Below are 22339 nucleotides of genomic sequence, written 5' to 3' on the forward strand. Positions count from 1 at the left end.
TACTGAAGGTCACTTCAAAAAAAAAGTGTACTGAAGGTAAGAGGTATGAAAAACTGCGAAATGAACATAAACCAAAGTAGGCACAAATGGTCAAAGCCTGACCTCAAAGTAACTATCTCTAACATCATCTACCCACCTACACACTTTAACACGTCACACAAGCATTATTCTGCAATACAAAAAAAAAAAAGTAGGTACGGGAAAATCTAGCCAACAACAAAACGTGTCGGAACTGAAAAACTGAAAACCACACACCAAGTACCCGACAAGGTCCACAACAAAACTTGATGAATCAGTGGCACGTGCCAGGCACAAATCGTGCGACCAGTGCACCACTGTTGCAACAGTGCAACAGTAAAGTGCTAATAATGGAGCATTCCCCCCCCCCCCCCCCTGGTGCCACTCAAAACATGCTGCTGTTGCGGCTTTGGTGGTGGGTTCGCATGTGCGAGTTCAGACCCGATTTCTGGGTGCTTGCAAAGGGGCACAGGTGGCACGTGTAGGGCTTCTCGCCGGTGTGCGTGCGCACGTGGGCGAACATGTTGGTGCTGATGGACGTGGCGTAACCGCACACAAGGCACCGATATCCTCTGTTGGCCTTGGCGTAGAGACACGGCGGGTCAGCTCCGGGCGGGTCAGCCGTGTGGCTGCGTGCGTGACGGAGGGTGTCGGTGCCAGACTTCAAAAAGAGGCCACACTGGAGGCACCTGTAACTGCGGCCGACCCTAACGCACGTCGACGACAACTCCAAAATCCTGGCTTGGCCCGGGGCTAGAGTGTAGGAGAGAAGAGAAAACAATGCAATGCATGAACTGACTGTTCTTTTTTGTTTTTTTTTTCCACAAGAACATTCATCATCATCATCAGCCTGACTACACCCACTGCAAGGCAAAGGCCTCTCCCATGTCTCTCCAATTAACCCTGTCCTCTGTCAGTTGCCGCCACTGTATCCCCGCAAACTTCTTAATCTCATCCGCCCACCTAACTTTCTGCCGTCCCCTGCTACGTTTGCCTTCTCTTGGAATCCACTCTGTTACCCTTAAGGACCAGCGGTTATCTTGCCTTCGCATTACATGCCCTGCCCAAGCCCATTTCTTCCTCTTGATTTCAACTAAGATGTCATTAACCCGCGTTTGTTCCCTCACCCACTCCGCCCGCCACAAGAACATTAGGATGTAAGATAAAAAAGGGGCACAGACGCCTAAACAACACAAGTTAGCTATTCATTTCCAAGATGGGCACAGCCTACTAGCTAGACAGGCTTGCACCTAATTTCCTTTAAGCTGCCACGTAAAAAAGACAATGCCTTCTCGGCAGGCTGAAAGGCTTTCCTGGGCAAGTGAAGTTAGTTTTATGAAAGCTAGCAATAGAAAGGCAGGCAAATCACAAAAAACTAGCAGGCTTAATTATTAAGTCTGGTCATAAGTAGCAGGGATCAATGCAGTTATTAAAGATAAAAACCAGTGAAAAAATAAAAAGTGGCCTTTAACCTGAATGGCTTTTGGCCCCCACCCCCACTCTTTACAATTCTGTGGTCGTAAGGTATAGTCCAAAATAACAAATTATCACTAAATTTTCAAGTAAGAAACTAATTAATTAGAATTTTGCAGTGCTTTCCAACTCCACCCTCTATAAAATGGCTCATTTTCTTTTCATACCAGGCGACTAGCCTCTACTGACAAAATCTCGCATCTGCTGTAAGGGTGGTGTGTAGCTAGATCACAAGTCTAGCGCTTGCATAACGACAGGCTTGTGCTTACACCTGTCACACGATGCGGCAGCACACCACGTGCCACGCTATGCTGAAAAGCAATTATCGCAACAAAGCTGCAGAGCAGGGTCACATAAAAGCAACTAATTCAAAGTCTAGCTACACGTACACTCCCTGCAGGGACTACGTGCGTGCAAGTACATGACACCGCTGAGACACACAAAGCAATTAAGAGAACTGAAAACATGGCAAAGCATGCACATCACAGAAATTCAGGTAGGTGACCTAAAAAGCAAACCTAAAGCATTTGCTTCTTCACATGTATGAATTCACAATATAGAGAAGGCTGCTCAAGGTGACTCAACACCGAAGAAGTACTCCGGATGAACACTGAATAAAATCCCACTAATTGTGTAGTGCTTGTGCACCTGTTCTGTCACCAGCCAAGGAAAGGAGATCAGCTACGCTTACATAAGAGCATCTTTGGCAGTGCAAAAACCTGTAACCGTTTGCAAATTCAAATGTAACTTCCCAATATAGTACTCATTGCGCTAGTTAACGCGTAATGCCAAAACCTGGCCTTAAGGGAGGGATCTCGGCTGAAGACAAAATACACAGCCAGCAAACAAAGGTAACAAGCTGAAGCTGCTAGTACAGGCATGCACGCAAATCACAAGTTGAACTAAAACCCAAAATCCCAAAATTCAGCACAAACAAGCTTCGAAACCAAACACAACATAAAACAAAGCACAAAAATGTCGCAAAGCTCTACCAAGACAACAGATGCTTCAGGACGATACAAATGCATTAAGCAACAACCTCATTTCTTTGATATGCATTTAGTAGCAAGACACTGTTCACAAGATCCTCAATTACCTCCTTAAATTTGCATACTATGTGACGAAAAAGCACGGAATGCGAGACTTAAGTCAAGCAGAAGCGTACAGGCTTCAACTCAGGTCTTACAGCTCAGAAAACATTTGGCACGCTCGAAACTAAAAGGTATCTAGAAATGTCTTATGTCTAGAAATGTATATAATTCTTATACTACGGCTACAGCATGCACAGGTGAAACAAAACATGTAACCAGCCTTCATAAAAGAATACATATAGAGTGACTGCCAAGACATGTCAGGGTAATAAAAAAATGAGAGACAAAGACCAGGCAATTAAAAACTAACACAAACAAAGCAGCAGCACACACAGTCTCAGTCAAGTAATAATGCCCAGAAAAGCAAATCTTTTGAAATGGCCTTGACAAAAGAATCATCCTTGTTTGTTTCCAGATCTCCACTGGTAATTACTGTACAAAAGAGAACACCCCTGAATACCTGAGAAAATAACAATCCAGTTTACGGTTGACATCCACAAAATAGCACAAAACCGAACGACTCGATAATGTAAACAAAAAAAGAAAATTTCAGCACTGAAAAGTTAAACACCGGTTAAAGCAGTGCTCTTACCCAGCTACACTAATCGCAACAATACCACCACCATTGTCCTAGTAACAAAAGCCCCATCTATCCTCCAAAAAAGCCTCGGCAAAGTGCTAAACAACGAGATGCACCAAATAAGGTGACAAACATGAAGCATCAACAGCAGCAGCAGCAGCAACCAGACTGGGACCGGGTGACAGTCATAGCATGCAGAAGCAGTGCACATTTCACAATACACAGAAAGCAGCACCGGTGGCCCCTGCTTTGGTCAAGAAGCCCCGTTGGGAAGATGGGCTGAAAATGAAGAAGAAAAAAAAAACGGCAAATTTTTCATTCCAGCTGCTCACAATTAGTGTGCTTGTTCAACAGTCGAATGCAACTCAACAACAAAGCCCTTCAAGGGGGGGTTTTACAGCCAGTGGCATCAACCTATTGTGATAGCATTGTGGTCAACCACTCTACACCTGCCACAGCCAGCAGCAGGTGCAACCATGATGTCACGGCAACAAGTGATGGCATTGGTTGCAAGACTTCCTTTGAAGGGCATTTACAACTTTATTCTTGAGTTGCATATGACTGTAGATATGGTGCTTAAAGCTTTTAAAGCCACTCAGCACGAGATGAGAGTTGCTAAGCTGTGCACCATTGAATTATTAAAGGTGCACCGAAGAGGAATCTAAACTCGTCTTTTTGCCGCGGGAACTCGATCTACATGTTCCGAGCATTCTTAGAAACGTCGATTTATTGCCCTGTGTGGCTGATTTTCCTAATTAAATGGAATTAACATCTGGCTCCCGCCTTTTTTTTTAAATTCTCCCTCGTACGGTGGGCAGAGCCGACCAACGCGTGGAGTGCCTTGCAGCCAGCTCCGTGGAGGATTTGCTTTCGCTTTATTTTGTTTTTTAGGTTTCCGTGAATAAATAGTTTCATTCGCAGATAATATAGCCGCAAAATAAGCCCCCAGAAATAAAAATACGCGTGGACTATTTGCTTCTACGGACTACTACGTATTACTCCACCGATGGCAGAGCGGCAAGCTGCCGCGGGACTGGCTGAAAGGCACGCCACGTGTTGGTCGACTCCGCCCACCGCACGGGGGAGAATTAAAAAAAAAAAGGTGGGAGCCGGACGTTAATTCGATTTAATTAGGAAAATCAGCCACACAGGGCAATAAATCGAAGTTTCTAAGAATGCCCGGAACGTGCACATTTAGTTTGCGCGGGAAAAAGACGAGTTCAGATTCCTCTTCACTGCACCTTGAACTAAACACACTTTTCAGAGAGTAAGACTGCTCTCCTCACTGTCTGAAGAACAGAGCACCAGGGGGCTTCCCTGCGAAGCTTAGCAGCTGTTCCAGCCAAGATGGTGCAGCTTGAAATTTCCTCAAAAGTATTGCGCACGTGAAAACGAAATTACCGGATACCTGCGTGGCTCCATTTATCCACACACAGTGACGTTGTCCTCCATGGGGTGTTCATAGGGCTACAAACAGTGAAGAAATGTGCGTGCCATATCTCTCCATACACATTATCCTACCGAAATTGGTTCACCTGATACACAGCAAGACGGCATCAAGCTTCGGTAACCACTAAGGTACAGCCCGTTCCCTTGCAGTGACACATCTGACGACAGTTTTGCCAAATTGTACTACTCTGCAGTTGCTTTTCTTTTTTCAAGTTACAAAGATTTATTTTGGAGAACCACAGATATGCCAATGCAATGCAGTAAGCAAGTCCTGCGTTTTCAAAAGTAACACAAATCTTCAATTCATAGAGAGCCCAAAAAGGTTAAGGATAAAATAATTGCTACTTCGAAGAATTTAATTAGTCAGACAAAAAATAGCTTTGCTTGCATGATTCACCCACTTGGTTTGTATAACCTATCAAGGTGAAGGATTCTTTTTTACATGCACAAAGAGTGTGCCAAAAAACTGTGCACAAGGAAAATGCACACTTCAAAATTTCGTGTGCATTTGCATAAATGCTAACCATGTTTTCGTCTCTTAGGATGCTTCTCTGTTTTGCAGGAGAGAATCTCAGAAAAAATATCGTAGTGCTAGCTCGCATCCTTACCAGAGTAGAATAAAGAGCCCGTATACGAGCGTACTGTAAATCTGTTCCATATGGATACCACGAAAATCACAGTAGCATACTGCCACATTACTGGCCCAGTGACATGGGGGCAAGGAGGCATGTCTCAAGCTTCAAGAAGAGACAGCCTTAAAAAAAAAAAAAAAAGAACCGGTGGGCCTTCCTACAGGTCTGCCTCCCTCTAACACTGTGTTAATGCATGAAAACAAGGCAAAACAAAAAAAAAACTGGGCATGTTAAAAATTGAACCTTAATACAGATAGCACAGCAGGGTCATCAAATTTATGAAGCAGCCTTCAGCCAAGCTGCACCAATACACAAGCTTACATGTCACATAACCTGCCCCTTTAGGACACTTCTATGAGGTGTATTTTGAGGCTGTTGCTTTTTTTTTTTATTAAGAGATGGAATTTAAAGATTAAACATTCAAACAAAAATCTGGATGTCTCTCTTCCTTGAAGAAAATCCCTTTTAAAGTCATCTGAACCTGCGATTCCCTTTTGCCACTGGGGCACCAGTCTCTGCATGCTGCCATAGAAAGCACTATAATATGCAAGAAAAGTATTATTTTTGCTCCAGACCATGCTGCCATCACTATGAGCACAGAACTCAATCAGCACACCTATTGCATAGCCTGTCTACGAAGAGTGATGACAAAAAAAAAAACAAAGCTCAGCAATGCTTTGCAAGAGTGACAAATGTACAGAATTCTCATCCTCCGTTGTGCCAGTTATGCACAATGGGTGAAGTACAAAATTTAAAATAATCATAGGCAAAATTTGCCTTTTCGATTCAGGCTCCAATTATACGACACACGTGAAGAAAGCCAGATAAAAACTACTCAGACAGTCCTGCTCCAAGCGTGGCTGTAAGCAGCACGAGATAAGACTCCCAGGACAACTTGACAAGCTTCGAGCAAATGACATCAGTTTCCCATGCTACGAGCATGAAGTGAGCTTTATTAGGCAAAAAAAAAAAAAAATAGCCAACTTGCAATTGATGGGACAAAAAAGACTGGTAATTGCAAAGACAAAACTAGCACATAATTCACTCACGGCTCATCAACAGCAGACAAGCACTGAGGGAATTGTATTCAAGTAAAACGCACATAAAGGTGTCACCAATGCAAATTGCATAAGGAGACAAGCAGGTAAATCTGCAACATGATGCCTTCTAGCAAGACATCAGGGTCTTGTACAATAAAAGATAGTGACCAACTTGTAAAAGGAGGTAAAGCTCTTTTTCCCAACACGTTCTCGGAAAGAAACCACAAGTAGATGCCCAATGACTCTAGGGCTCCATGTACAACACAAGGCTAAAATACCTGAGTTTCAGGCCATGATTGAAAGGTATGTACAGAGCGGTCCATATTTATCTGTGCCGGTTGTAAAAAACTCTCCTGCTCTGACTACTTGCCTGTTTGGGTTCAAGCGCAGAGCATAGGGTAGCTTATGATAGTCTGCATTTTTCAATAAGTAATTTGAACACTGAAACTTGCCTGAACTGTATGGAAACGGCAAAAAATGGCAGTCGTCTACGCGGAATGTTTTTGTCTAGGCAAATTGAGCCGCAGATTTGACAGGCTGCGCCATGTGGGGTACTGTGAGACCTATCCCAGCTCCAAGCACGGATATAGGTTGCCTTGCAGTTCGCCAGATGGCGCAGCCTCTCAAATCAACTATCCCGCTCGCCTCGGATGAAAATTCTGTGCGCAAATGACTCCAGCTTTTCACCGATTCCGGGCAGTCCAGGCCAGTTCTAGTGTTCAATTATTTATCATAAAAATGCAGACCATCACAAGCTACCCTATGGTCTGTGCTTGAGCCTGAACAGGCAAGTAGTTTGCGCAGGAGAATTTTTCACAACCTGGACAGATAAATACGGAACACCCTGTACTTTAAAACTACATTGCACAGGAGACAACAAAAAAAGCATAACATGTTGATCTGACCCGGACAAAAACTACAAATTTTAAATTGCGGGTTTTAACATCTCCATGCGACACATAGATAAAGGAGGATAAAAATAGATTCCCTAAAAAAAGGTGGTCATGCATGCCGCAATACAGCGCCACAGAATGCCATTCACTGCAACTAGCGTCTGAATATGCAGCAGTTCACGCCACACTTGATAAAGCACCACTGTGTTTACCCAAACAGCCTGACAAAACCATTGCATCTCTACAGGAGAGTACAGCTTTCAACCTGCAAATAAGGACAAGCCGGGAGCCCAAGGCAATTTTCTACAACTCCTTGAAGACATATCAAACATAAGAAGAGCCTCTTCATGTGTGGCACATGAACAACTTGCACTAGCAAGTAGCAAGAACTCTTTGGCACACAGTAAAAACAAAACTAGAATAAACCATTGTTTTCTGTACAACAAAAACGATCCTAGCTCTACACATATAACAGCAAGAAAGATGCTGATGATGATAATGATTGATTTTAATGGCATGCGAGAAGCTTTGTTAAACGTGCCAGTGGCACAAGGTGCTTCACTCTACACAAGGTGGGGTCAAATACCCATTTTTCTAGCATTTCACCTCAGAGAAGCTAAGTTCCAAGCCAGGTGCAAGAAATCTTGTAACCACTGAAAACCGGTGGGTACCAACTGGCACTGGGAAGCTTTATATACTGCTGGTAGTAGCTGCCACCCAATTTTATCTAGCAACAAAAACAAGAAACCTCAAAAAGTTGCCCGAAAAAACAATGGAACTGGCTCTGACCTACATTCCCATACCTTTCATGAATCTATGCTCAAAACTACAGTCTTGAAAACTCTCACCCAGTTACTCGTGGTCCTATATTGCTTCCACAGGAGGCTTTTGTTGTTGTTGTTTATGGGGTTTAACGTCCCAAAGCGACTAAGGCTATGAGAGACGCCGTAGTGGAGGGCTCCGGAAATTTCGACCACCTGGGGTTCTTTAACGTGCACTGACATCGCACAGTACACGGGCCTCTAGAATTTCTCCTCCAAAGAAATTCTAGCCGCCGCGGCCGGGATCGAACCCGCGTCTTTTGGGTCAGCAGCCGAGCACCATAACCGCTGAGCCACCGCGGCGGCGTAGCTTTGCATGCAAACTCCATGCATGTTTCTTCCATCGCACTATAAAAGAGCAATGGGGGCTCCTTTATTTCTTTATTTATTCAAGGATTCCTGCAGCACTTGAAGGCATTACTTCCCTGGTCCTTGGTTTTCCTTCCTGTAAGGTTTTCCTGTACGGTTTTCCTGTAAAGCCAAAGCGGTCCCCAGCTCTTCTGCTTTCTATCTGTCTGTCCTTTGTGCACAGCGGTGCCAAGGAATACTACTAAAAAGGGCGACTCCCGAGTATGTTTCTGCAGTGAGCCCATTTTATGAAAACATCTAGCAAAGGCTTTCCTCCGTCCCCCAACCACTTATGCCAAATTTCGCACAGGTGCAGCATTTTGTTTTCACTGCAGTTGTCTTTTAATGTTTTCTGCTTTGTGACCTCAACCTTGGAGATTCCCGAGGGCAACTATGAGTTTGTGATGTTACGAACCACCCGTCTGCTGATATTCGCTCTGCACTGGCTCAACAAGAATATGTTGACCTTGATAGTGGTCATTTGAGACAGCTTGGTGATGGGGCCTTTGTATACAGGCTCCAGTTTATTAACACAATACACACTCAACAACTTAACCAGTCCTGTCTCCGACATCTTTTACCTGTTGCTTGTGACGTCTTGTGTTAGCTGAAAACGCGGTTTCGGTTTCCTGCTTCTAACGGTTTTAAAACTGCTCAGTTCATTGATTTGAAGAACGATATCCTGAAGATGATGAGGGAGGGTGAAAAAATATGCCACAGTCATGAACTCAAAACATCTAAAAATCCTTTGCAGCTGCCCTTTAGCAAACAGGCACAGGTCGATGTCCAGGGCTATAGTCGGATACAACTCGAGAACAAAGCGCCAAATGACCCTCAAAGGAGCCGCTGAAGCCAATGACATCGACCAATTCTCCCCCTTGACGAATTCTACTCCTCACCCTCTTGGAGCTGCTAGTGCGAAATCACCGTGGTGGCTCAGTGGCACTCGGCTACAGAGCCAGAGCCAGAGTATACCTGGGTTCGAACCCGGCCGCAGTGGCTGCGTTTAGATGGAGATGAAATGCAAAAGACGCCCATGTGCTGTGCAATTCAGTACACGTTAACCCTTTCACTGCCAGGTTTTTTTACTCATAGCGGCACACACCCTGCCGGTTTTTTTTTTTGCAGGTTAGTTTCCTGCAAATATTTTGCTAGTAACGCACTAAAATGCTCTGCAGGACATGTAGACATGTTTATTCAGGATAATCTTATAGATATTAGTTGTACTGAATCAAATCTTCCAACACCAATCTGGCCCGTCGGATTTCCTCTTCTTACGCGGATTTTTCGGTGGCAATGGGGTCTTCATCGCTGTCATCACTCGAAAAGGCACTTAGGTGGGCTCCTTCCTCGTTCTCATTATCATTGGACTCTGAATTCATAAGCAGTTTTGAATTTCTTTGTCCGTCAAAGCGCGGACGAGTGTCGCACACTGCCTCACATGGCTGCTGTGCTAAAACCAAAACGAAGCTAGGTACTCAGATGTGGAAACATGCATGCCATCTGTTGTGTAAAATTTACCCTACAAGATTTATGAATTTATGGGGCTTCTTCATAGATGGCGCTACATGTAAGCATAGTTTTTTTTTTTTACACGAGTATTATCGGGAGCAGCAGGGGGTGAGTTAAAAAGTGAAAACGAGTTAACTCGGGAGAGGCAGGGGGTGAGCATATGTGATAGCCAAAGTTATCTCGGGAGTGGCAGTGAAAGGGTTAAAGATCCCCAGGTGGTCGAAATCATTCCAGAGCCCTCAATTACTTTCTTCTTTCACTCTGGCTCGGTTGAGGTGTCCACCAAGAAATGAGACAGTTACTGCATCATTTCCTTTCCTCAAAAACTACTAATTAAATTGTAGGGCTGGCAGACGAATGGAGAATAAGGATGGCGTAACCGGACTAACCGCTGCATCATGAAAAGTGATCCATGCCATTAACTGGAGGGCTTCCTTTGAGAGGCATCTGCCGCTTCGCTCTTGGGTTGTATTCGACTTTTAAAAATTTTTTATAGATCACAAGGTCACTGAGGCTATGCAAGTCAATTTGTCATGGGGCAAGGGTGCAAGCCTCTCGGTACTTGCAAGTAGGCATACGGCAGAGTACGCCGCAATGAACAGCTGCTGCATACAGTGGCCTTATTAGACCAACAGAAGCCTGAGCCATGCAGCCTAGAAAGAACTACACTCTTACAAACCAAGCATCAAAAACATGTTCGTGGAAATTCAGCACTTAAGTGCTCGCCATTTAAGGAAGGTCCCTTCTCTCTCTCTCTCTCTTTTTTTTTACAGCACCAGCAAATGCACCACAGCAATCTCGATCCTGACAGGGCACCAATCTCAAGACATCGACATCCTTAAGGCCTCGAGACGTTGTCATGCCAAATTTCCAGGCGTTGGACCTAGCACCTCAGGCAAGGATCAGATGTGAAGAAAAAGAAAGATCTCTCCAAGGGCCATGTGTATTTCAAGCAAAACTAGCAAGCAAGGGCAAATGGGAACACACAACAAACTCACAGGAACTGTTTTGGAAAGCTGTCTAAACATAGTGGACAAATTGAGCAAGCAGTACTGCCTCTCCTGCATGTAGATATATAAACTTCTATCCCAACTTATCATTCCTGCTCATATATTCTACTTGAAAGGTATGCACATGGCCCTTCAAGGAAGCTTCAAGCATCCCCAGCCAAGCTGTCAGAAAGGTTGTGCATTTTGTGAATTGGCAGCAATCTTCACTAAGGCTGCATACGGCATTGACTAGTTGCTGCACTGCACGCACTGAAGAGGACTGAAGGGGTACTGAAGAGGCAGTCGCAATATTAGGTGGCTTAAAAGTTGTTTTTTTTTCTGACTGAATACCTACAATAAACATTTGGCAGCAGCACCCCTTCGATTAATCTTCGTCACAGGTTGTGGCAGCCTGTGGGCAGTGTGCAAAAATTCGCCTGCTGCGTAGAAGACTACTTGAAAACAAAGAAGAACACTGCAGGCAAAATCTGCTTCCACAAAGCGCCAACTGCACATGGAGTGTGGCAGCTGTGCCCTTGCTACTGTTGCCATCTGTTGCTTACACCTGTAACCAGCAAGAACAGCACATGTGCGGTACAAGATGACGGATTGTTTTAAACCAGTGAAGCTCAGGAGAGAGCAGAAGAGGAAAGGCTCACATGCAGAGATCATCCACGTGAAAAAGGTGGATTCAGTTCATCCATGCCTCCCCTCCCGCCCTCCCCCCTAACCCCCTGCATTGGGAACAATGCAATTTGCCAAAAAAATTCAGGGGGCACTTTGTTGACTTAAAGTGCGGTGAGGCGAAAGCCGCAGTGTTGCTGCTTATGTCACTGATGTGTGGTTAAGATGTTAGGCTTTGCCTCTAAGAGTGGAACGCGACAGCGTCTTGCAAAGCTGCCAGGCAGTCGACAGAACGCCATCACCTCTTCGGCTCTACGCCTTGCTTGTCGGTAAATTGGTTTTTAAGGAAAGGAAATGTATCTGTCTGGCATATCTCGGTGGACACCTTAACCTCGCCGTAACGGGAAGGGAGGAAGATGAGAGTGAACTAAGACACTGTATTCACTAGGCGCGCCTTTGTCCCTTCCGAACCATCGAGCTGGCATGGCAGAGAGGTTAGCATGCTCGTCTCGTACTCCTGGTTCGATTCTCCAACTCGACCAATTTCCTACTTGGTTTTATTTATTTTTCTGGTCTGACTAGAAAGGTTAATTAGGTTAATTTATTAATTAACTAAACTCAGTCCCACTTACTTGGAGCACCACTATATCATCCCTTTAATTGGTTGCATGGTTACCAGCCAAAGTACAATTGGCCCTATTTGAAATTCGCGCACTCTGACGTCACGACCATTTCGACCAATTGAAAAGCACGACATTTCTGTCGACAACTCCTGCTTACAACAATGAGGCATTAAAGGCTTCTGCCTTAAACGCTCACCAGCCACTAGCCCCATTTGTTGCCTCACCAAAGACGTGTGCACAAACCAGCTCAACTCTTCCAATTCCGAACGTGCGTCCTGCAGCTAATCAGAGGGCCCTGCCACAGCAGCAACGGCGAGAGCCCTGCACTTGCCCACATGCTCCTTCAGGCAAAGGGAGTTTGCAAACATCTGCGCACAGGCCTGGCACTTGAAGCCCGCACTGCCCGAAGCGGGCATGCAGCGGTGGGTGGCCAGCGTCACCTTCTGGGCGAACGACTTGCCGCAGCTGCTGCAGCCAAACGGCTTGTGGATCTGGTGGGTGCGGAAGTGCCGACTGCGGTCACTGCTCTTGGCAAAGGCGGCCGGGCACAGGTGGCAGCGATAGGGGCGCTCCCCAGTGTGCTTGCGCATGTGGATTATCAGCGAGGACCGTGTCGTGGCCACGTAGCTGCAGAGCGGGCAGTCGCGGGCATCGGGGCACGACGCTATGGCAATGGCGGCAGCACGCGCTGCCTGCGCCCGGCTCAAGACTTCTGCAAGAGAAAGAGAAGTGCCGAGGGTCGGGCAACTTAATCAAGGGTCCTAACTCGCTTCTTCAGCAAAAAGTGCAGTGCCACAGTCTGCCCGGGCCTAGAGAGTATAGACCTCTAACAGGTGTGCATGAAAAAATCTCCAGCATAGGCTATCTGCTTTTCCCTTCAACCAAGAGTCATCAACAGTTAGTAATTTATCAGTGTGTCTAAGTTTGCTTTATGAACAGTGAGTGAGAGGCCCTAGCTTCCTACAATTCCTTCCAAAACTTCCTACAATTTTCCTTCCACACTGCACACAAAGCAGAGATACAACCAGTAACCAAAACTACTACATCTTTACCATGGCACCACTGTTAATTTTTACAGAGACAAAAACAAGCAGCCAGGAAAAAAAAATGCATCATTACAACAAAATATTTCACAGCACAATAGCTGGCTTCACAGACAGTGCTACCTGTCAATTAATATTGAATAAAAAAGAAAGCATCATTACAACAAAATATTTCATGGCACAATAACTGACTTCACAGATAGTGCTACCTGTCAATTAATATTGAATAACCTCCAAACAGTGCCAAGCAGCTTAAATTGAACACAGCACCACAGTAAAGGATGCCGCAGTGCAGAATATTACAAAAATTGCAGATGCTGGAATTTACGGAGCATGAAATCACCCCCAGACATAAGCTGCTCTAAACTGCATTCAAAATTTTTGTAACAGCGAACACCAACTCCAGGAAACACAAGAAAGCAGTGCATTGCGCAAAATGAATCGCCTCTCCACTGAAAGAATATCACCATTACAGCCACAGCCGTGACAAATAATGATATTATACAGAAATGTAAGGCACAAGACTGATTCAAAATACCTTTACATATGCATACACTGCCCCCATAGGAATAAGCCAGCAAAAGAAAGTCTACAAGATGCATGGGAAAAGCTTCAACACAATGCGAGACAAATAAATGAACCATCACTGTAGCTCCTAAGATGAATCAAGAAACAAACACACCACCCACCTACTACACCAACTAAACTCTGCTTAGACGCATAAAAATAAGTGGAGGTGCAGCTACTTTCCATATCCTGTTCAGTACATAATGCAACAAGTGCAGTGACACAGACCGAATAACCTTTCCTTTACTTCAACTATGCTAAGATAAGACATGGGTGCAAAGCCTGGCTCCATGCTCGATCAAATACGTGGCGTCATCAGAACAAGATAAGGCGCAAGGTGATGGAGACAGAAAAATGTTTAGAAGACAGGTCTGACAGTAAACACTAATCTTATTCCAGGAAAAGGAAATTCACTATCTTTCACATATACCTGAAGTTTCAGAAACTCAGGAGAACAAAAAGAATCACAGCGTGTGGCTTTGTTCTGTTACATTCCGATCGTTTGTTCTGAACGTCGAATGTCTGAATAGCCATTAGTAACCATGTACAATACTTAAAGACCACTCCACTAACAAGAATGGCACCAACAGAAACAAGACATTGCAAACATATACCATTCAGAGTCTTTCTCCTTCTGATCAGAACTGATGCGACCATAAAAATTAAGGGATGTGCGAATAGTACTTCCTTCAAACTTAACCGAATACGAATGGTGTAGCTTCACTGCAGAACTGAATACGAATAGTGTAACTAAAAACCAAATCGAATACGAATAGAACATTTGTACTAATATTCACCACTTGTGCGAATATTCGTACAAAACGAGCAAACGTGCAACGCACCTGTTGCATATCATAACCAGCAGGGGGCCACGGTCGTCTGTACCTCAGCACCACCACAATGGTATAAATAGACTGCCCTGGTGGGGGGGGGGCGTGTTCTTCATGTTCTGTGTGTGTACCGACAAGCCGTCGGCAGTAAACCTGTTCCCACCTACAGTCTCGACTCTAACAATGGCAACGAGGAAACCACGAACCTGGCAGCCTTGACGCAAGCATCAAAGAGCAGCAGCCATCATGAACGGCGCCCAAGAATCAGCAGCGTCCACTGGCCACCAGCCATTCATCGGGCGCCTTTTGGAATTCTGTACCACGACAGGTAACATGGCTACCTGCCTCGAGCGCTTCGAGGCCTTCGCGAGAGTGAATAAGCTGGACAAGCAAAGCAAAACGGACGTGCTTATCACTATACTGGGGGATGGCGCATTTACCACTTTGCGAAATATGATGTTTCTGCAGGCTCCGGAAAAGAAGACTTATCAAGAGATAAAACAGGCGCTTTTGAACCATTACGTGCCAAAGCGGTTTTTGGAAATTTCGCTGAAGAAAATACGGTGGCCCTTATTCAAATCTCGTGCCAATCATTCAAAAAGTATTGGCAAAGTTCAGAACATACTCTATGTGTATCGAATAATTTTAAATGTACACCATTTGATTCGCCTGAATAACTAAATAGAAGAATTCTCGATTCACCATTATTTTCAAATATTCGCACACCCCTAATAAAGATGTAAGCCCTAATGTACACAACAGCACACTAGACTGATCAAAGACGAAGGGCTCCTGGTGCAAGCCGCACTGCACTTGATCCACTTGACCATACTCGGTGGTAACTTTTCGGTGGTTCTCCCAGTGCAGGCAGTACTAAGGACAAGCACTGCAACGAGAGACAAAAAAAAAAAATCTCATTTCCCTTGAACAACACAAGGTCTTGCCTTACAGATAAAACTCCAAATATGGGCTCATTTTATCTAGCATCATCTACCATACAAAATGCAGCTAAGCAGACAAATCCACCATTTTTTACTATAGATGCTCCTGACTACCTCCGCCGTGGTTCAAGAATGTGTAATAGAAAACAAGCAAAGAAAAACGTGCAAACAGCATGAATAGTTCTCTCATTTATGTTACACGAAGTTCTGTTAAACGTCTTCACAGGCAGCAGGTAGCCAAGTTTCCCAATACAACACTATTAAGAGGTGCACTGGAAACCAAGTGTATGCTACGTGAAATCGAAGAGACAACCAGGCAAACGAATTTAGAATTCCCGCCACCTGTACGTAAGAAAATGTGAAACTTACCAAGCATGTGAAATTAAGGCTAAAGTACATGCATGAAATGGGACAGCAAACATTACAGAGCAACACAGCAGCATATGGAAGCGTCAGACTAGCAGGAGCTACACAACTTGCTATAGCTTGTGAATAAGCAAACAAGGGGAGGGGATTGAGGGGCTCGTTATAAATATGAGAGAAGCCAACAGCCACAGAAACCAAGAAGCACAGGGGATTTTTTAATTAATTAATTTTTTTTTGTGGTGTTGATCAAGTAAGAATATACTGAATATGTTGTCGCTGAAAGCTAATTGGTTAGAAAAGCAGAAGAAAAAACAACCACATGCCGCCGGTGGGATCCGAACCCACGACCTCCGAATTACGCGTCCGGTGCTCTACCTCTGAGCTACGGCAACGGCTGTCAAACCTTCTGCTTTCGGGGGTACTTATGTTTACAAATAACCTAACCTTGAGAGTGTTCATCAGCGCCACCCATGTTCGTAAGCAGCGGACGTGGAACCTCCTGAGTTACCGCTGGTGTGACGTAGAACGCCATCGAACGGCGAGGGTGGAAGCTGTGTGAGAACCCTCTTATGCTTCCTATGGCGTCAAGGCTGCCAGAACCGAGACCCTCGCTAAGCAATTAAGCAAACAAGGGGAGGGGATTGAGGGGCTCATAATAAATATGAGAGAAGCCAACAGCCACAGAAACCAAGAAGCACAGGGAATTTTTTAATTAATTAATTTTTTTTTTTTTGCGATAACAATGCTTTAGAACTCATTTACTACTCCGGTCGGTACTGAGCAGGTTGTCGTCTAATACTGAGCCTTGCTTAGTCTGATTTTCCCCCAAATTAAGTCAGCAAGGGCCCTCGAAGGCTGAATAAAATTTAAAAAAAAATTAATTAAAAAAATCCCTTGTGCTTCTTGGTTTCTGTGGCTGTTGGCTTCTCTCATATAGTTTGTGAAGGCTTGTTGTGCAGCAAAAAAAAGAGCAAAACCTTCAATCACTTGAATAAACATGCCCGAATGTTGGTATCCAAAATAAAAGCAAAAATGCGCATGAAAAACTTAACTATAATAAAATACAACTTAAAAACACGAAAACTATGTTCTCCGTTTAAGCCATCTTCCGGTGTTGTTGATTTCCCATTTCCTGCCACGTACCAACCAGCCAGCAAGAGCACAGTTCTGCATAAGTGTTCTGCACGACTGGCCTAAGCTGAGCTGCAGCGAACGCCCAACAGAGGCTCGGGCTCACTTGCAATCACAGAGCAGACTTGCGTAAATTCTAACTGACCCAGGTGACTGAGACTGGGGGACTCTCAATAATCACCCATACCAAAACTTGGTAGGATAGGGGCTCCCCAAAGAGCAACCAGGATCATAAGAACATTTGAACCAATATGAGAATGAGTGAAACCTAGAGCCATGCCACAAAACTATGGAAGACATCAGGAAAAACAAAATAAGCACTGCCAATAAGCATTGAAACCAACTCAAAGGCATGAAAACTAAATCTGACATTCTCCGAACATACTCAGAGCAAATGCATTCAAGAAGGCAAATGCACAAAAGGCAAAACATGCCACAAGCACTACGGGCTACAACATTCCACACTGACTGGTATGCTAATTACAATGACATGCATACAAGTTAACCTCAGAACTCAGAATTTCGAGGCATCGACAAAAAGAAAAACACTGTATAACCAGCTTTACTAGCACATCGCAACAAGAACTCCTTGTGGCTCAGTGAAGCTTTGTTTTAATCAGCCTTCGAGGACCCTTGTTGACTTAATTTGGAGGCAAATCGCACTAAGCAAGGCTCAGTATTAGACGACAACCTGCTCAGTCCTCTCCGGACTTGTAAATGAGTTCTAGAGTACTGTTATCACAGAAAATCTATAGAAGTGACTTACAACAATTGCTGCTGTCTACTTTCTTCCAAGGGCAGTTTATTATGACTAAGGGTGCCAACATATTCAAACTGTCAACCACTGGTGCCACAGCTACTAGCATCATTTCAGCATGGCATAAGCATCTTGTGAGCAGGCAAGTTCAATCCACTGAAGGGCAAAAGCCTCTTCTAGCAATTGATTACACATGCACTGCATTTGTGACAGTCACCATGCACTTTAAGATTTCCAAGCCTACCTAATTCGCCAGATTTTCTGCTGCACATAACCAGGTCTCTGTCATATTCCTTCCCTTGGTGTCCCCATATAGTTAACAAACCAACACTTATCTGCAGCTCATGTCCAACCCAAGCCCTTAATTCTGCCTTAAATATGACAAACTTTCACATCTTCTCGAATCCACACCACTCCATTTGTCTCTTAATGTCCCATATATCATTTTCCTTTTACTCTTTGTAGTGTGTTTTTATTTTTGAACAAACTAGCTCACTGGCCTAAAGAGTTATAGCCCCGCTAGCGAGCAGTGGAATTACACACTGACTGTGCACTCCTTTTGTGTTATTATTAGCACGCAACTCTTCTTTTGGGAATGCAGTCAAGTGTTTTACAAGCTACTTATTCTTGCACTAATGTCTTTCTTGCAATCTAGATGCACTGTTACTACTTGGCCCAGTTAAATACACTCACTACATCCAATATCTCATTATCCTAAAATGAACTGTTGCTCTACCGGCCTACTGTTTGAACATTACATTAGTTTCCATTTCATTATTATCAAGCCTACCATAACACTTACACTAATCAAAAGTTCTAGAGCTATCTAGTGCTACTACCACATGCTATAAATATGTTACATGCATATGGAAAAAAAAAAGCCGTGCTGACAGTACGCAAATCAGCTGCTACTTTCCGTCACTACCATACAGAAGATAAAGCTAAGCGAAGAACAGAGGCTGCCAAACATCTCTACCTAATAAGATGTTTGGAATAAAACTGCCGACTTCCCTAACTTCTGAATTTGGGTGAAAATGTAATCTAAAGGCTTGCCCACATGCAGTGAAACAAGGGAAACCAAAATAATTCGCTAGCAAGGCTCTGATCCCATGATGTACGATACCAGAAAAAACAACCAGAAAACCAGAAAAACCAAACCCCCTATCCTTATTCTCTGGCACCAAAGCAAAGCTGCGGCATAGCATATGAAGACCAAAAGTAGCTAAGATCAGTCAGGCATTGGTCGCATAGCACACCACAAGTACTGAAAATTAAACTTATACAGCAAAGTGTTTGCTGTGTATTTTGTTCCTTCAATGTCTAGCTGCTTCTCACGGCAAACTGAAAACCAGCGCACTTATTTATTCTGCTTAACACCACCTGATCTGGTGTACACAACGGAAGCCACCTGTGGTGCACCATCATGGCACCCCTGAAGTCGAGGGCAGGCACAATCCCCGGTCCATGTTCACTTGATCTCACATGTAGTACAGTCATGGACAAAAATTATCAGAATGCAGATCAGCACAGTTTTTTTTTCTCATACGGCTTTATTTTCTGCATTCAGTAGGCCAAAACCTTGTGGCAAAAATATGGTGTTTCATGGGTTGAGACCAGTGTTCACTTCTACCTCGAGGTGGGGTGATCCCGAGGTAGGCTCCACAAAAGAATGACCACGCCCCCTTTTTTTTTTTTGGTCAAGCAAAGCAGGCCAACGAAAAGAACGGATGCATGAGGAGCCATGTGTGCTCCGTCTGATGGAATTCACTGGCCAGCGAGGCAACACAATTTTTTTTTTTTTCTGTGACTATGCATCCCATAAAATTTTGTCCATGACTGTACAAGGGGTATAAACAGCCAAAATAGTGAAACAGTGAATGACTTCACATTTTAGTACCATGCTCTAGGGCAATTCCAGAACCTTTGGCTCCAAAGGATGACACTACGTATGCTGCAGCAATACACTGCCTAGCGTTAGGTTACAAGTAGTTGCCTTGCTACCATCAAACCGCTTGCAGGTTAAAGGTGCTCTGAAGAGGAATCTGAACTCGCCTTTTTACCACGGGAACTCGAAATACACGTTCCCATTCCGAGCATTTTTAGAAACTTCGAATTATTGTCCTGCATGGCCGATTTTCATAATTTAAATCAGATTAAACGTCCCGGCTCCCGCCTTTTTTGGAACTCGCCACAGACAATAGGAGGAGTCATCTAACGCGTGGAGTGCCTTTCAGGCAGTCGCTGGAAGCTTCGCTTTTGCTTTTTTTTTTTTTTTGGTTTACGTGAATAAATAGATCCAGTCAGAGGCTACATAGCTGCAAATTAGGACCACAGAAATGAAAATACATGTGGACTCTTTGCTTTTGCCGATCGGTACGTATCCTTCCGCCGATGGCAGAGTGGCAAGCCGCCACGGGACTGGCTGAAAGGTTGGTTGACTCCTCCTACCGCCTGCGGTTTAGTTCAAAAAAAGGCGGGAGCTGAGATGTTTAATCCGATTCAAATTATGGAAATAGACACCACAGGACAACAATTGAAGTTTCGAAGAATGCTCGGAACGTGTAGATCGAGTTCCTACGGTAAAAAGACGAGTTCAGATTCCTCTTCAGTACACCTTTAAGCTTGCATAGATATATCCCGAGGACAGAAGGCTCTCGTACCTGACTTTTGCTGCGGCAATGCAGCATCTGTTGTGCTCAGGAAAACATCACATCCACAAGTCATGTCGCAACACTGCTTGCTATTCAAACCTCTGCTATGGAGCAATTTCCCTTTTAACATTCTTCGCTGACAGATAGCACTTGCTTTTTCAGCATCCATTTAGCCCAAATCTCCTAGCAAACATAGTCAGCATAGTAATTTAGTAAACCATAACAAATAAACACAAACCAGTGTTTTTAACATGTTTTGCCACACAAGTGCACCAGAAAGTGTGCTAACATATATACGTGCAGAATGGTTCAGGAAAACAACACACACGTAAAAATTTACTTGACAAGCGCAAGTCCTGATGAACAAAACGCCAGTATCCAGCACATTAGATGTAAACTGACCAATTCATAGCGGTCGTTCAGTAGCAGTAGCAAGGCTCTAGTGCTGGAATTTCACTCAAATGTTTATGCTACCTGTCAGCCCTGACCTCAGTCGAAAGAGATCATTGCTTATTTCACGGTGTTCACAAGCCAGTACATGTCGTTTCCAGTGAGGCAAGCAAGCAATGCACAACACAACCCGCCCGAACAGTTCCGCCACTTCGGCGTTCGGAGTTAGCGCGTCTCACACGGACAGCGCGTTTTCGTAAATTTTAAACACTCCAAGACAACCTGAATTGATGAGCAGGATCGCTCAACCTTTGCGTAATTTTTCGCACATTCACCGTGCTATGCAAATCACACCTTCCACGCGGAAAGTTCGTAACCGGTGTCGTGCTGTTCCGTCTTGCGCGTTCTACAGGTGGAAGCAAACATGAAAAAACAACTTCGAGCATGCAGACAACCTAACTCCAGGAGTGCGAAGCATACCTTAAGTTTTCCGCAAAACGCGCAATTTTTTTTCATGCCTCAAGTTTCGATGCTAAAAGACATACTTGGTTCTTGAGTGCGATGAGAGCGTTCCTGATGTGCTTGGGACTGCTCGCGTGGTGCGATCCCAGCTGACCCCAGTGCTCACAGAGCGCATAAGGTGCGCGTGAACTTGCTTCGGGAGAGAAAATCTGCGACGCCAACTGTGTGGTTACACCCTTATCGGGCTTTCGACGCAAACGCAAGCATATCGCGATAAGCGAGCTTTTAGAACGACGTATACGCCAACTCGCAATGGCGATGGCTATACGCCGCTCAATCTCAAGCAAACCGACTGCCACATTTTCTTTTTTTTTTCATTAACATCGTTAATCTGTAAACACGCTTTCAAGGAAAACCCGCTCAGCACGCGCGAATCTTGACAACGATGACTTTTGAAGTAAGCGCTGAAACCAGAACGGCCTTGCCTTGTTCGCCGCTCCCGCTGGGGCTCGTCATCAAGCGTTACTACGCAGCAGGAGGATGCGACAAAGAAGTTCAAGATGCGTGCGTACTCACCGAAGGCGGCCCCCACTGCCCCCTCAAGACATTCGTCGACTAGCGCGCCAGTCAGTGGAACACAAACCACGCACAACGACGCGGCAAAACAAGACGGCGTTCGCGACACATTCAGCGCGAAAAGTGAACGGTACTGTTGGCACTTTACCGCAACCACTTTCTACAACTGCACCACGCATGTAAAGAGACACAGCACCGCTAGTGGATAACGAGCCTCGCGAGGTAACGTGTGGGCTCGAAAAATCGCTCACGCACCACTCCGCAAACACGATAAGCGCACGGGCGCACGGTGGCCATGCTGGCGTGCACCACGTGACCTCGATGAACACACAAAGACATGGATCGATAGAGGGACCGTTGCTTACATCGGTTGGCTTGCACTGTGGCGCTGCATGAGTTCTCGTGCCTCAGCCGAGATGTTTCTAGTAGACCTCCATTAGAAATTATTCACCGCCAATTTCGAAACTTAAAAAAATTTCCTGTCTTGGTGGTGGTGGTTACAACTTTACTGCCACAAAATGGAAGAGATTAG

The 22339-nt window shown here is 44.7% G+C and overlaps 1 protein-coding gene across 2 annotated transcripts; it reads right to left on the reverse strand.

Annotated features, from left to right (window-relative positions):
• Nucleotides 1–26: 26 nt before the first annotated feature.
• LOC149336400 (escargot/snail protein homolog) lies at nucleotides 27–22122 on the reverse strand. 2 transcript variants are annotated; one of them, XM_089552874.1, is made up of 3 exons: nucleotides 21808–22122; nucleotides 12534–12805; nucleotides 27–771 (listed from the first exon to the last, which is right to left on the reverse strand). In XM_089552874.1, exons 2-3 carry the CDS (start codon nucleotides 12681–12683, stop codon nucleotides 682–684), a joined length of 240 nt encoding a protein of 79 aa, XP_089409000.1. In that variant the 5' UTR covers nucleotides 12684–12805; nucleotides 21808–22122; the 3' UTR covers nucleotides 27–681. The 2 variants fall into 2 exon arrangements, with proteins under 2 accessions (XP_089409000.1, XP_089408999.1); XM_089552873.1 differs by lacking the exon at nucleotides 27–771 and having other exon boundaries at nucleotides 11562–12805.
• Nucleotides 22123–22339: the final 217 nt, after the last annotated feature.

Source organism: Amblyomma mixtum, chromosome 7 (assembly GCF_055824585.1).
Source record: "Amblyomma mixtum isolate Tamu chromosome 7, ASM5582458v1, whole genome shotgun sequence".
NCBI classification, from domain to species: domain Eukaryota; kingdom Metazoa; phylum Arthropoda; class Arachnida; order Ixodida; family Ixodidae; genus Amblyomma; species Amblyomma mixtum.

Bases quoted from the DNA above. Each gene is read 5' to 3' on its own strand.
- LOC149336400 (XM_089552873.1), bottom strand. From the start codon at position 12,683: ATGCGCAAGCACACTGGGGAGCGCCCCTATCGCTGCCACCTGTGCCCG.